Genomic DNA, 14,669 nt, shown 5'->3' on the forward strand with positions numbered 1-14,669 from the left:
ACCTCCAGCGCCGCTCCTTTCAGGCTAGTGGCCAGCTGCACCGCGCACTCTTGGTCATCCCATCCGTTCCGAGCTGCCAACAGCTCAAACTGAGCGCGGTAAGCCTCCCAGGAGACCTTGCCATCAAACTCCTGAGGCTTCTTTCTAACAGGCGAACCCAGCAGACTCATGGGGCTGGCGGAACTTCTTGCGGGGATAAACTCATGCGAAGCAGGGCTCAAACTACTCCGGACTTGCGTAGGAGAAGCATCTTGGGTACAACTAGCCCCTGGAGGCATTGGCTGTCCGTTTCCAGCCAAGCAGTCTTCAAGGGCCTTCACTCTGTCACTTACATCACAAACTGCCTGTTCAGTACGGTTCACCTTTCCCTGCACTTCTAATATTTCTTTGTGTGTCGTCTCTCGTACCGCCTCCATCTCTTGTTGAAGATTTGTGTGTTCTTTCTCCACTTTTATCAGGCGTTGTCCCAAGTTCGTGGTCACATCAGTCATTTCTCTTCGCACTGATTCACTTCCATCTTGTACTGCTTTTAGCTGTAGCTGTAATCCTGTGAAGCGATCTTCTAGCTGTTCTTTGAGTTCTTGGAGTGTTCCTTCTTGTTGTTGCTGTGCTCTTTCTTGTTGTTCTTTGAGTTCTTGGAGTGTTCCTTCTTGTTGTTGCTGTGCTCTTTCTTGTTGTTCTTTGAGTTCTTGGAGTGTTCTTTCTTGTTGTTGCTGTGCTCTTTCTTGTTGTTCTTTGAGTTCTTGGTGTGCTTTTTCTTGTTGTTCTTTGAGTTCCTGGAGTGCTCTTTCTTGTTGTTGCTGTGCTCTTTCTTGTTGTTGCTGTGCTCTTTCTTGTTGTTGCTGTGCTCTTTCTTGTTTCTCCCCCTGTAGTTTCAAGGCTTCCAAAAGTTCAGTCAACATGTCGTCCCTCTGGGCAGCTTGGGAACGAGTCTCCATGGCGAAAAAACAAATAGCTACACTCCTGACACCAGTGTTATGCCGGACGTGTTACTTGGGTTTCGTGTCGCCGTCAAGAGACTCCGTGGGAGGGAGATATGTAAACACTTTGCACAGCTTCTGTAGTTTAATATTCTTTCTTAGTAGTACGCTTCGCTCTGACTCTTCACTTACCACTAGCTTACTATGACTGGGACTGCCCTCTCTCGCACTCTTCTCCTATATATATCCAGAACAGTACAGTCTAGAATGTTACAGTAAATTTTTGATCATACAAGAACATGTAGCAAAAATATATGCGAGTTGGCAACACTTCCCGCCTGGCGCCTGGCTGCGCCCCGCGGGGCGCGGACGGCTCGCCTTGCTCCCCGCCCCCTTGCTCGTTTCTCCGGGAGCCTTCTAGAGGCCTATGGTCGCCGGGGGAAGCTTCCAGCACAACAATATAAACGGAGAGAAGAGTTGGAGTAAGGACGCAACAACGCGCAGCTCTGTCTTCACAGGGAAAAACTTGAGCTCGGTAGGCTATACGTCCCCCTCTTCCCTTTTCTCTGTAAAAATCCTTTCACTCTTACTATAACACCATATTGCTTTACGATGAACTATTTTCCTCACCTTTGCTTGTATGACCTTAGTTGCCCATGACACGAGCATCAAACGTGTGACACGTCACCATTTTCTTGAGGTCACCGAGGATATATACTGGAGGGGTTGAGCCATGGCTAAGCACTGACAAAGTATAGGTTCCACTCTGATCTACTCATGTATGGACTGGTTCGAACGTTATCCGTTGAACCGGTTCGAACGTTATCCATTGAAGTTGAAGCGGTTCGAACGTATCGGAATGTTATCCATTGCAGCTTCACTGGCCACTAAACCACTAGCTATTTCTCACAGTTGATGAAAGGGGGAGTATATACGTAAATCATATCGTGAGTTTCCCCGCATTATAACACTGCACAATACAGCGTGTTTTAATTTTAAGTGTTTTCAAAATGGAATGGGGTATATCGATCCATTGTTAGCAGGTGCCACCAGCGATTAAGTCCTTGTGCCCAGGGAGTTTAAACTATTTTTTCGGCTATTGTTCTTTACCTATGTTTCTCTGCGACTTGTAACAATTACACGTCAATGCAACAAGTAACACTGTTAATAAAAATGTAGCTGATCATTCTCATTGTTTTATTTATTGGTAAACGAGAGAAAACAAATGCCGTGCGGAAGCCTATCGTCAAAAATCGTTCTTGTGTGAGAGCCCTGCAAAATCAAGCAAAAAAGAGCTTTTAAAAAAAAAATATTTGCATTACAATATTTGCTAAGTACCTGCTTAGGGTGTATCAGTGTTGCTTTCGGCGAAATTTGTCAAAAACATTAGGGCGACAAGCATCTTAACTGAGAACGTATCCTTCATTGTTTAATGTCCGCGTGTGCGACTTGACTTCCTCTCCAAAAGTGTTTCCCTCCACCCACAACTCCTAGCCTTAAAAACGTCATCACCTTTGCCCTGCCCACGCTCCTGGTAGTGGCAGGCGTCCACCTAAGGTCTTGGTTCATTTTACACAACAACCAGCAGTCCCTTGAGGGCGGAGTATAATATGCTGGTAGCGGAAGATACTGACCTCAAGGAGACACAAACACCTTTTTTTCTTTACATCAAAGGTCATGGCTTAAGGGCAACAAAAAGAGTACAAAAAAAGCCCACTACTCACTGCTCCCATAAAAGATAAAAGTAAAGAGTAGCCAAAAGAGAGGTCAATTTCGGGTGGAGAGGTGTCTTGATACACTTTTCTTGAAAGAGGTCAAGTCATAGGCAGGAGGAAATACAGACGAATGAATGCTGTCCCAGAGTTTACCAGTGAAGGGGATGAAAGAATGGAGGTGCTAGTTAACTCTTACGAAAGGGGTTTGACAGTATAGGGATGAGCATGAGTAGAAAGTCGTGTGCAGCGGGGCCGCGGGAAGGGGGTAGGCATGCAGTTAGCAAGTTCAGAAGAGCAGTCAGCATGAAAATATCGAGACCACCTAGTCTGGACCATGGGGTCTGTGTGGTCTGGTTTTCTGTAAATTCTCTCTCTCTCCGAAATCTTTCTTCAGTTACATAAACAAGAGAAAGGCGATCAGAAGTGGAATTGGACCTTTAACAAACAGCGACGGTGCACTAGTGACTGACAGCCAACACATTGCAAACCTCTTAAACAATTACTTTTCCTCGGTGTTTAATACCAACAGTCTTCCTCCCACTACCACCAACACCAGTACTAACGTAAATCTCGAGCATGCATTGCCTAATTTTGAAATAACAACCGATGAAGTCCTTAAAGCTCTTCATTCACTTAAAACAAATAAAAGTCCCGGACCCGATAAAGTATATCCTATACTGCTTAAAGAAATAAAGAGCGAAATACTCTCCTCCCTCACAACCGTATTCAATATGTCCTTGCGACAAGGCATCGTCCCTTCGGATTGGAAAAAGACTAACGTGACACCGATTTTTAAGAAAGGAGACAAAAAAAATACCAGGTAACTTCCGACCCATTAGTCTAACTTCAATTGTAGGCAAGCTACTTGAGAGCATAGGTTGGCTGGAGTAGGTAGGAAGACACCTACCGAATGGGCGCAAGCCACTCCCGGTGAGGTATATATGGGAGGTGAGAAGGGAGATGAAGCCCTCCAAAGACCCTTCCCATGTCCTCACTATCCGTTTCCCTGTTGTCTCACCAGCACCGGAGAGTAGTTCAGCATGCTCACTAAAGACAGATCCTCTCTCTATCCACACGACACTACATTCATACAACATATACACCTTTTCCCAAAATTCAAATTTCAAAATGGCACACCTACATCATGCCTCGGAGTCCCTGCCTGGGGGGGGGGGGGGCCCACAAACTCCCCCAGGGAGGACTCTCCTTCTGGCTGCCGACCCGAGAGGTGTCTTGATAACTCCTCGAACCTCTTTCTTCTCAATTTCTGCAACATTCGCGGTCTTCGCTCTAATTTTCATTCTGTGGAACACCATCTATCTTCCTCTAAACCTCACCGTCTCCTTCTCCTCGAAACACAGGTTTCTGAGGCTACTGACAGCAATCTCTACTCTGTTCCCTCCTACTATCTCTATCCTAAATTTCAATCCAAAGGTGGATGTTGCGCCTACGTGCGCAACGACATCACTTGCTCTCGTGCCCACAACCTTGATTCTTCAGAATTTTCCACCATCTGGCTAAGACTTCATTGTCATTCTATTACTAAATACATCTGTGCTGTTTACCTCTCACCTAACTCTACTAACTATGTAAAATTCTTTGACTATTTGAACTCTAAAGTGGAGCACATCTTGACCCACTCTCCCTTCGCTGAAATCTCCATCCTATGAGATTTCAATGTTCACCACCAGCTTTGGCTTTCATCCTCTTTCACTGACCAGCCTGGTGAACAAGCCTACAACTTTGCTATCCTCAACGACCTAGAGCAGTTGGTCCAGCACCCTACACGTATTCCCGACCGTCTTGGAGACAGGCCCAACATTCTAGACCTCTTCCTTACCTCAAACCCTTCTGCTTATTCTGTCAAACTGTTCTCTCCGTTGGGCTCCTCCGATCACAATCTTATTTCTGTATCCTGTCCTATCGCTCCTGTACACCCTCTGGACCCGCCGAAGAGGCGATGCTTCTGGCATTTTGCTTCAGCTCGGTGGGACGACCTGAGGATGTACTTTTCCGATTTCCCGTGGAATGATTACTACTTCCAGGATGGAGACCCCTCTGTGTGTGCTCAGCGCATCACAAAGGTGATTGTCTCTGGAATGGAGGCATACATTCCACGTACTTTCTCTACTCCTCACGCTAAAAAGCCTTGGTTTAATCCCGCTTGTTCTCGTGCTGTCAATGATAGAGAGGCAGCTCATAAAAAGTACCAGAGCCTTCAAACTAATGCTAACTACGAACTTTACATTTCTGCCCGGAATCGTGCCAAATCTATTCTCCGACTAACCAAAAACTCTTTCATTAATAGAAAATGCCAAAACCTTGCTCTCTCTAACTCTTCCCGTGACTTCTGGCATCTAGCCAAAAACATCTCCTCCAACTTCACTTCTTCATCTTTCCCTCCACTCCTCAGTCCTGACGGCAACACTGCCGTCTCATCTATCTCTAAGGCTGAACTCTTCTCTCAAACTTTTTCTAAAAACTCCACTCTGGACGATTCTGGGCATATTCCTCCTACTCATCCCCCCTCTGACTCTTTTATGCCTGTTATAAAGATTCTTCAAAATTATGTTTTCTATGCCCTCTCTGGCCTCAATCCTCAGAAGGCTTATGGACCTGATGGAGTGCCTCCTATTGTCCTCAGAAACTGTGCCTCCGTGCTGTCACCCTGCCTGGTCAAACTTTCGCCTCTGCCTGTCAACATCTACCTTTCCTTCCTGCTGGAAGTATGCCTTCATACAGCCTGTGCCTAAGAAGGGTGACCGTTCCAATCCCTCAAACTACCGTCCTATAGCTTTACTTTCTTGTCTATCTAAAGCTTTTGAATCAATCCTTAACCGGAGGGTTCAAAGGCACCTTTCCACTTCTGACCTTCTATCTGATCGTCAGTATGGGTTCCGCAAGGGGCGTTCTACTGGTGATCTCCTAGCCTTCTTAATTGACTCTTGGTCATCCTCTCTTAGCCGTTTCGGTGAAACCTTTGCTATTGCGCTGGACATATCAAAAGCTTTTGATAAGGTCTGGCACAAATCTTTGCTTTCCAAACTACCCTCCTACGGTTTCTATCCTTCTCTCTGTATCTTTATCTCCAGTTTCCTTTCTGACCGTTCTATTTCTGCTGTGGTAGACGGTCACTGTTGTTCCCCTAAACCTTTTAACAGTGGTGTCCCACAGGGTTTTGTCCTATCTCCCACTCTCTTTCTGTTGTTCATTGATGATCTTCTTTCCAAAACGAACTGTCCTATCCATTCTTACGCCGATGACTCACTCTGCATTACTCAACTTCTTTTAATAGAAGACCCACCATACAGGAACTTAACGATTCAAGGCTGGAGGCAACAGAACGCTTAGCCTCAGACCTTACCATTATTTCCGATTGGGGCAAGAGGAACCTGGTGTCCTTTAACACTTCAAAAACACAGTTTTTCCACCTACCTACTCGACACAATCTTCCAAACAACTATCCACTATTCTTTGACAACACTCAGCTATCACCTTCCTCAACACTAAACATCCTCGGTCAATCCTTAACTCAAAATCTCAACTGGAAACTTCATATCTCATCTCTTACTAAATCAGCTTCCTCTAGGCTGGGCGTTCTGTACCGTCTCCGCTAGTTCTTCTCCCCCGTACAGTTGCTATCCATTTACAGGGGCCTTGTCCGCCCTCGTATGGAGTATGAATCTCATGTGTGTGGGGGGGGGGGGGGTCCACTCACACAGCTCTCCTTGACAGAATGGAGTCAAAGGCTCTTCGTCTCATCAGCTCTCCTCCTCATACTGATAGTCTTTTACCTCTCAAATTCCGCCGCCATGTTGCCTCTCTTTTTATCTTCTATCGATATTTTTATGCTGACTGCTATTCTGAACTTGCTAACTGCATGCCTCCCCCCCTCCCGCGGCCCCGCTGCACACGACTTTCTACTCATGCTCATCCCTATACTGTCCAAACCCCTTATGCAAGAGTCAACCAGCATCTTCACTCCTTCATCCCTCACGCTGGTAAACTCTGGAACAATCTTCCTTCAGCTGTATTTCCTCCTGCCTACGACTTGAACTCTTTCAAGAGGAGGGTATCAGGACACCTCTCCTCCTAAAATTGACCTCTCGTTTTGGACACTCCTTTGACCTCTGTTCGGGAGCAGTGAGTAGCGGGCTTTTTTTTTTCTTATTTACGCCCTTGAACTGTCTCCTTAGTCGTAAAAAAAATAAATAATAATAATTAGAGACAAAATTGTGAGTTACCTCGAAAGCCACTCATTAATTGGAGATTCACAACATAGCTTCCGTAACAAAAGATCCTGCCAATCAAACCTATTGACCTTTTATAACGACCTCTTCTCAGTTTATGACGTAACCAAATCATTGGACGTAGTCTATCTTGATATCCAGAAAGCGTTTGATAAAGTCCCACATCATAAATTACTTTATAAATTAAAGCAAATAGGTATTGACGGTCAAGTAAACCAGTGGATCGCGAATTGGTTGAGCAACAGACAACAAAGAGTGGTGATTAACAGATTTAACTCAGAGTGGGCGCCGGTCACTAGTGGCGTCCCTCAGGGCTCGGTTCTTGGCCCAGTGCTCTTCATTATTTACATCAACGACGTGGATGTTGGACTCAGTAATCGCATTAGTAAATTTGCAGACGACACAAAGATTGGTAACTCGGTTCTCACTGACGAAGACAGGCAGAGCCTCCAAGAGGATTTGCACAAAATTTCAGTTTGGGAGGATAGATGGGAGATGCCCTTTAACGTAGACAAGTACCAGGTCCTTCAAGTTAGAACAAGAAATAAGAAGTTCGATTACGAAATGCGCGGCGTTAAACTCAAAAGCGTTCAATGCGTTAAAGACCTGGGGGTCAAAATCGCGTCAAACCTCAAATTCTCACATCAATGCATCGATGCAGCAAATAAAGCGAACAGAATGTTGGGCTTCATTAAAAGAAACTTTTTATTCAAGAATAAAGATGTAATAATTCCGCTCTTCAATAGTTTAGTCAGACCCCACTTGGAATATGCGGTACAGTTTTGGTCTCCTCATCATGCAAAGGACATTGCTAAATTAGGTGTTCAGCGTCGGGCAACAAAAATGATCCCTTCCTTGCGCAACAAATCCTACGAAGAAAGGCTTTCCACCCTTAACATGTTCTCTCTTGAGAAACGTCACCGCCGAGGAAAACTGATCGAATGTTTTAAAATACTTAATGGTTTCACAAATGTAGACAGAACAAAAGTGTTTATGATCGATGACACTTTGCGAACGAGGAACAATGGCATAAAACTCAAATGTAGACAAGTAAATTCAGACTGCACCAAATTTTTCTTCACCAACGTTGTAATGCGAGAATGGAATAAGCTCCCACCTTCAGTGGTCCAGAGTAGAGATGTATCGGATGTCGAATTTCAGACATCCGCGGATGCGGATGTATATGCGGATGTCATTTTGCGGATGCAAATGTGAATGCGGATATCAGTCTCTACTAAAATGCGGATGCAAATGCGGATGCGGATATCAAAATATGACATCCTCGCGGATGCGGATGCGGATGTTTTTACGTCAAACGTTCTCACCAAGAGGACCCCCCCCCCAAAAAAAGCCTGTTTCAGTGTCCGACCATGCAGACAGGAGAAGTAACAAATAAGATGGGAGAACCAAAATACTGCCAAATGAGTTCGAATGGTGTCTTAATAGTTGGTACTTCTCTCTTTGAAAGTATTTAAGTCATAGGAAGACGTAAATACAGACGCAGGAAGGGAGTTCCTGAGTATACTAGTGGAAGTAAAGTGGAAGTACTTTTTGTTACAATAAAGTTTTATGACGAGTTTCAGCCACACATTTTGTGCATTACCAGGATGCGGGACGTGGACCAAACTCGTCATGCATCCCACCGACCACTTTCCCCAACCTCCACCCTTTTGAAAGTGGTTAACTATAAATCTATAACCAACTGATTGAACTGATACTATAAACACATATTTATTACTTAATATTTAAAGTTCAAGATGGGCAAGTTTCGTTTCAAAAACAGTAGCTTATCTACCTTTTCTGGCAAAAGCCGATTGCGCTTAGCGTCATATATCAAGCCAGCACTACTAAACAGCTGCTCACTAGCAACGCTACTTGGTGGACAGGAGAGATACTGGCAAGCTACCTTTGCCAAATCAGGGTAGACTGTCTTCATTGTCTTCCACCATTGCAAACTATCTTGACTTGTTCCACTTATTCTTTTCTCTCTGTGATATTTCTCAATATCTTTCATGAGTAAAGTTACTACAGATGAGTTTTCTGCTTCATCATCACTGCTGGAGGCAAGAATAGAGGTCATTGCTTCATCTAATGTTCCACAGGTGGTAGGTGTTTCACTCATATCATCTCTTCTTCGTTTCCTTCTTGGTTCTCCATCTTCCTCTTCTAGAATAGTCGTCTGACGAAGCTCCTCACATACTCTGGCAAGTGATGATTTTACTTGATCAGTGACGTGAGATGAAGAAAAAAATTTACTCTTGTATCTTGGGTCAATATATGTTGCAATTCTGTAAAGATCTTCATTTTCAATCCAAGAAAATCTTTTCTCAACATCAGCTTGCATTGCTTCTTTCATGAAGTTTACTGCCTGTGTTGCTTGTCTGTCTTCATTTAACTCAATCACTGATCCTGAGCCTGGTTCATCTTCAGAGCTTGTATCTGAAGTATGAGTTTCTTCAACAGGGTTAGAAACTACTGATGTGGTATGCTGAAGAGTGTGTTTTAAGGACTTTACAAGTGGAATCACTTCAGCTGCTGTTGATGTGGAGTCACTAAGTTTTTTGTGATATCTTCATAAGGTTGTAAGGCTTGTACACATTTATGCATAATCAACCACTCAGTATTGCTGAGCTGTTTGATTTTGGAGTTGGTAGCAGCATACACACACACAGATTCCTTTATTTCTAGTGTTCTTCTTAGCATGTGTAAGGTGCTATTCCATCTTGTGGGTGTATCATGAATAACAGAGTTTAGGTACTTGCAGCCTGTCCTGAATCTTTTTAAGTTCATCTTGTGCCATAGTTGAGTGATGAAAATGCGTAGCAAAACTACGAGTTTTTTTTTTATCATGTTTTCTATATCACAATGTGATAACCCAGTTTTAGCAATCAGCTGTATTTTATGCACAGTACAATCCAAATTATTTACACCTGAGAGCAACAGAGCTTTTTTTCATATTTGCTCCAGCATCACGCAGAACACAGTGCGCATTTGTACGAGATATGTCCCACTTCATCAGCATATCATCCAACATTTTGGAAATATACTCTCCTGTATGTCGTTCTTCCAGTGGTTCAGCACCTAGCACAAAGTTTGTTCTTTCAAATTCCTTATTTATGGTATGTGCAGTTAAACTCAGCAATGAGACACCTCCTGAGGTATCTGACCACACATCAGTTGTGAAGGAAAGTTTGTTGTCTTGCTTCACTTCATCAATTATTTCTTTTATTTTCTTGAAAACAGACTCATACATATCACTACATATCATTGATGAATAGAAATTTCGCTGCTTTAGACTGTGTAGTGGAGCAGCTTCAGTCATCAGTCTCATGAATCCTAGGCCCTCAACATGACTGAAAGGCAAATCATCCATGACTAACATTTCTGCAATGCATTTATCCAGTTTCTTTGCCTTAGGGTTAGAAGCATCCCATAATTTTGCACTCTGAAAATACTCAGCAACATTCCTTTGCTTAGCATCTGTCTTTGCTTTTTGCAAAGGTGTTTTTTTTATATTTATTTTTTCTTCCAACTTCTTTGTCTCTTTTGCCATTAACTCTTCAAACTGTTCTTTATGCAGTGATTTCAAGTGGTTTTTCAAAGATGTAGTTCCACGTCCCTTTCGTGAATAATCTTTCTTGCACAACAGACACTGTGCTAGGTCACTTGACTTGCTCATAAAATATTTCCACACTTCACTGCTATGTGACGCCATTTTTCAGCTGCTGTAGCAGTCAGCACAGAACAATAAGGCTTTGTAAACTTGATTATAATATCCTTTTAAACCATCACTGGCAAACTGTATTATCAGCGAGGAGCAAAGCAAGGAAGGAGCAGTACTTCTTCCTTCGAAGGCAAACTCTTACCAAACTGATGACCTAGCTGCCAGTGTACTGTGTAGGACTTATGCTCAGATGCCAGTTTACAACTTATGGATCAGTATTATAAATTTTCGAGATGCTTAGCAAATGTGAAAAGAAAATTACTTTATTCTAATGCTTCATTGCATTAAATTCTAGTAAGAAATACATCGAAAAGCCCTCTATAACAGTAATAATGATAATAATAATAAAACAATAGCTAATATTACCCTTCCTCTGTGAAAATCTTTTCATCGGCAACTCACTGTATCAGTGGAAACAGGCGACAACAGGAAAACTCGTGCGATAAGAAGAGCTCAGCGCTGCCGGTTCATATTTTTTTAATATTATTATTTGTATAATTATGGAAACATTCGCATTAAGGAAGAAGCACTGAATTCTACCGTGTGAAGTGGGAATATGGTCTAAGACTGCAATGTACGACATTACTCAGCCACACGACACACACATTACAATCTCTCTCTCTCTCTCTCTCTCTCTCTCTCTCTCTCTCTCTCTCTCTCTCTCTCTCTCTCTCTCTCTCTCTCCATCAGTAAGGCATCGGGGTGAATGTGACAAGAAAGTGTGATAAGACTCGTCTCTATCTCCCTCTTCACCCTCCTCACACACACACACACACACACACACACACACACACACACAGTGACTCACTCATCTGTCGTTACTAAGTATCTAACATTCCACCATTCACAGTTTGCAGTTTATTTACTATGTATTTTTACTTCATAGTCACTAAGTAAAATTCGCCCCCTCCTCCTGACCTTCCCCTAAATTCTAGACACATTACGTTGTGTAAGTTTGAAAGGAAATGAATCCGTGATATTATTTGCTTTAGTTTTACTAGATAATTAATTCATTAGACACACATCAATAAATTTACTCCACATTTCTAAGCTCTGTCTGAACTCTAAGTCTGTAAGCACCAGGCAGTACTCCTCTACTCTGCTAGTCTGTAACTGCGTGTCTATATATTACTCTATAATCTATAGGTTGTGCAATACACAAAACACATTCGCATCCACACATCCTCTGTAGAGTGCGGATGCGGATGCGGATGTATATTTCACCACAAATGCGGATGCGGAGGCGGAGGCGGATGTTCAGTTTATCACAACTACGGATGCGGATGCGGACGCGGATGTGAAAAAATATGCGGATGTTCCGCGGATGCGGATGCGGATATCCGATACATCTCTAGTCCAGAGTAACACGATTGACTCCTTTAAAAACAAGCTCGACCGTCACTTCCTTGAACACACACACCATAATTTCCTTTGCATCATCATGACGACAGTGTTAATAATAACCATAATCATGATCATATTGATGGTAATGTACACAAATAAATCATAAAATGGCTAGAATTAAGGCAATTCGGCATATAACAAGGAAGATGATTGATGATGCTGTCTCGAACGTGTTTATGTCTTGATAAGGATCGCAAGATAAGATAGTCATTTCGTGCAACAAAGCAGCCTTACAAGGCAATGCAGTAGCCTAATATTTTGACGAGTGTTTTCCCTTGACAAGCGCAGCCTCCGAGGGAAGCTTGTCAAATGCTTCAAAATGCTTCACGGCTTTACAAATATGGATGAATCCAAAATGTTTACGTTCGGTGACATCGGCAACGTCGCACACGAGAAATATTCGCGTTAAACAAATATTCTAGTAACTGTCAACTGTGTATGTAAGACGGACAGGACCGGTACGAATCCCCGAGCTTGCAGCTGCGTCTTCCTCTGTGTGATTCAGCACTGTAAAGGTGAGTATGGAGCGACTGTTAGCCGTAGTTGATTCATTGTTATTAGTATTACATTAATTTTCCTGGTTCTTCTTTCATGCATCTACTTCCTACTTTTAGCATCATATGATGGCTGTTTGCTTAATAGATTATCCAGATTGTACCTTCCTAAACAGGTTGTTTGATAATGTATGATTATGATTATTATTATTATCATATTATAATTATATTATGATTATAATTATGATGATATTTATCACAAGGCCTGCGTGGGGAAAGCATTTTAGTTATTATCATATGAAATTTAGGAGTACCAAGGACAAATAAAGGGAATTACTGTACCAGGTACGTGGGTAGATAAATATACATATTGATCATTATCATTACTTTAATTAAGCACTGCCTAAAGTTTCTCTGACAGTTTATAAAAAATTAAATAGACAGGTCTGAGTCCTCCATCTTGCAACAGCGTCTTTCTCTGGGTGATTCATCATTGAAAAGAGGAGCATAATAGAGCAGCATTTAGGTTCATGTAGTGAATTCGTTGCTCTATACAAGTGACCCATAGTATAATGAGGCAAACAACTCATTAAGCCCCTTCCCAAGACAGTCTCAAGAGTTGTCCTAGGCATATACATCTTTAGCATTGGCTGGGGGGGCTGCTGCTGTTCTTGTAGATGATTTCAGAGCTGCTATATAAAAATAACTTAGCAAACTGCACCTTCAGATGACCTGCGCACATATACATCATATACGAATAAAATTAAAGAGACTGAACATAAAGCTGCTCCCACACTGGGGTTGGTAACGCGCGTCATGAGTCGGACTTTCGAGGGGGAAACTCCCAAACGGGCGAGGCGACCGTCTGAGTCAGACGTCAGTGGACGTTGTACGGTTCCTTCCCTCGGGGTAATACAGGGAATCCCTTTATCCCTCTCTTCTCTCCCTGTCCCCGGTATAAAAGAGAGCGCAGAGCGATGAAGTGGCCCATAAGCCACCCTCATTTCAACCTACAGGTAAGCAGCTTTCCGTTTCCCAGTGATTTAACGCCCTCCCACACCCATCCCAGTGAAGCATTCCTCCCCTTCTCCCCAGTGCATCATCCCCCCCCCCCCCTGTCCCCCGGCTTACCATACTGATTAATATCTTAGGGGCGAGTAATTACCCTTTTGCCCACAAGCCGCCCTCGATCATTTCAACCTGCTGGTGACGACCCGGCGACACAATCGTCTCGTCCACACACACACACACACACACTCGCACACACTACCCAAACTCCCTCCTACCCCAATTAATGTTCAACATGTAATCGTTCTCTCGTAGCTCTTGTGAGCGAACCGTAGGTCCTCCAAGGTCATGTCGTGTAGATTGTAAGTTCTAGGGCAATCTAGGCTATTAACATGCAGTGTTTCTCTCGTATCCCCTTGTGAGCGGACCGTTGGCCCTCTGAGGTTATGCCGTATAGATTGTAAACTCCTCTAGGCCATCTTCACTGTATGGAAACAACTGAGCGCGGGACTCGCCAGTCCCGCCAAATGCCCCTCGGCTAGGTTCTCGGTGAGTCCCGCGTAGCTCCGCCCATTTTACCATATATGGGAGTTGAGGCGATCGAGTCGCGTGATGACGCGCTTGAAAAGTCCTAGTGTGGGAGCAGCTTAAGAGTAGAGATAGCGATTTGTTCCAATTTAATTGTATATTTTCGGGTATTACTATATATTTCACATATATTTCAGGTAATATTTTAGTAGTATATAGTTTGGCTATCTCACAAAAGAGGGCTACACACAAATTTAAGTTCCTTAACCTCACAGGCTAACCCCCAGCCGGCCTCACAGGACAACCGCCAGCCTGCCTCACAGGCTGACCCCCAGCCTGCTTCACAGGCTAACCCCCAGCCTGCTTCACAGGCTAACTCCCAGCCTGCTTCACAGGACACCTTCCAGCCTGCTCCACTTAACGCTTCTCTTCCTGCATCACAGGATGTCGGGTTCCAACCTGTAAGGAATGGAGCCAAACCGAAGCAGGCAACCAAGAATTTACTGACCCCCACTACCTTCAATAGGTTCCAGGTTCTGGCAGACACCATGGAGGATGAGTTTGAGACTCGCCCAGTTGGGGACTCCATGGTGCGTGGCCAGCTGGTTGAGTTCTGTGGTCGTTCA

At 43.6% G+C, this 14,669-nt stretch overlaps 1 protein-coding gene across 3 annotated transcripts in view; it reads left to right on the forward strand.

Moving 5' to 3' along the window:
- Positions 1–12,313: 12,313 nt before the first annotated feature.
- LOC126994180 (uncharacterized) overlaps positions 12,314–14,669 on the forward strand; it is a 37,108-nt gene continuing 34,752 nt past the window's right edge. The window contains exon 1 of one of the 3 annotated variants that reach the window (XM_050853429.1): positions 12,314–12,528. Coding sequence is in view for 1 of the 3 variants with exons in the window: in XM_050853428.1 (XP_050709385.1) it covers positions 13,485–13,523 (39 nt within the window). In the remaining 2 variants the exon portion in view is untranslated. Of the gene's footprint in view, positions 12,529–13,357; positions 13,524–14,669 lie in introns of those variants that run through there. The other 2 variants (XM_050853431.1, XM_050853428.1) reach the window with 2 other exon arrangements.

The sequence above is a fragment of the Eriocheir sinensis genome, unplaced genomic scaffold, assembly GCF_024679095.1.
Source record: "Eriocheir sinensis breed Jianghai 21 unplaced genomic scaffold, ASM2467909v1 Scaffold739, whole genome shotgun sequence".
Taxonomy (NCBI): domain Eukaryota; kingdom Metazoa; phylum Arthropoda; class Malacostraca; order Decapoda; family Varunidae; genus Eriocheir; species Eriocheir sinensis.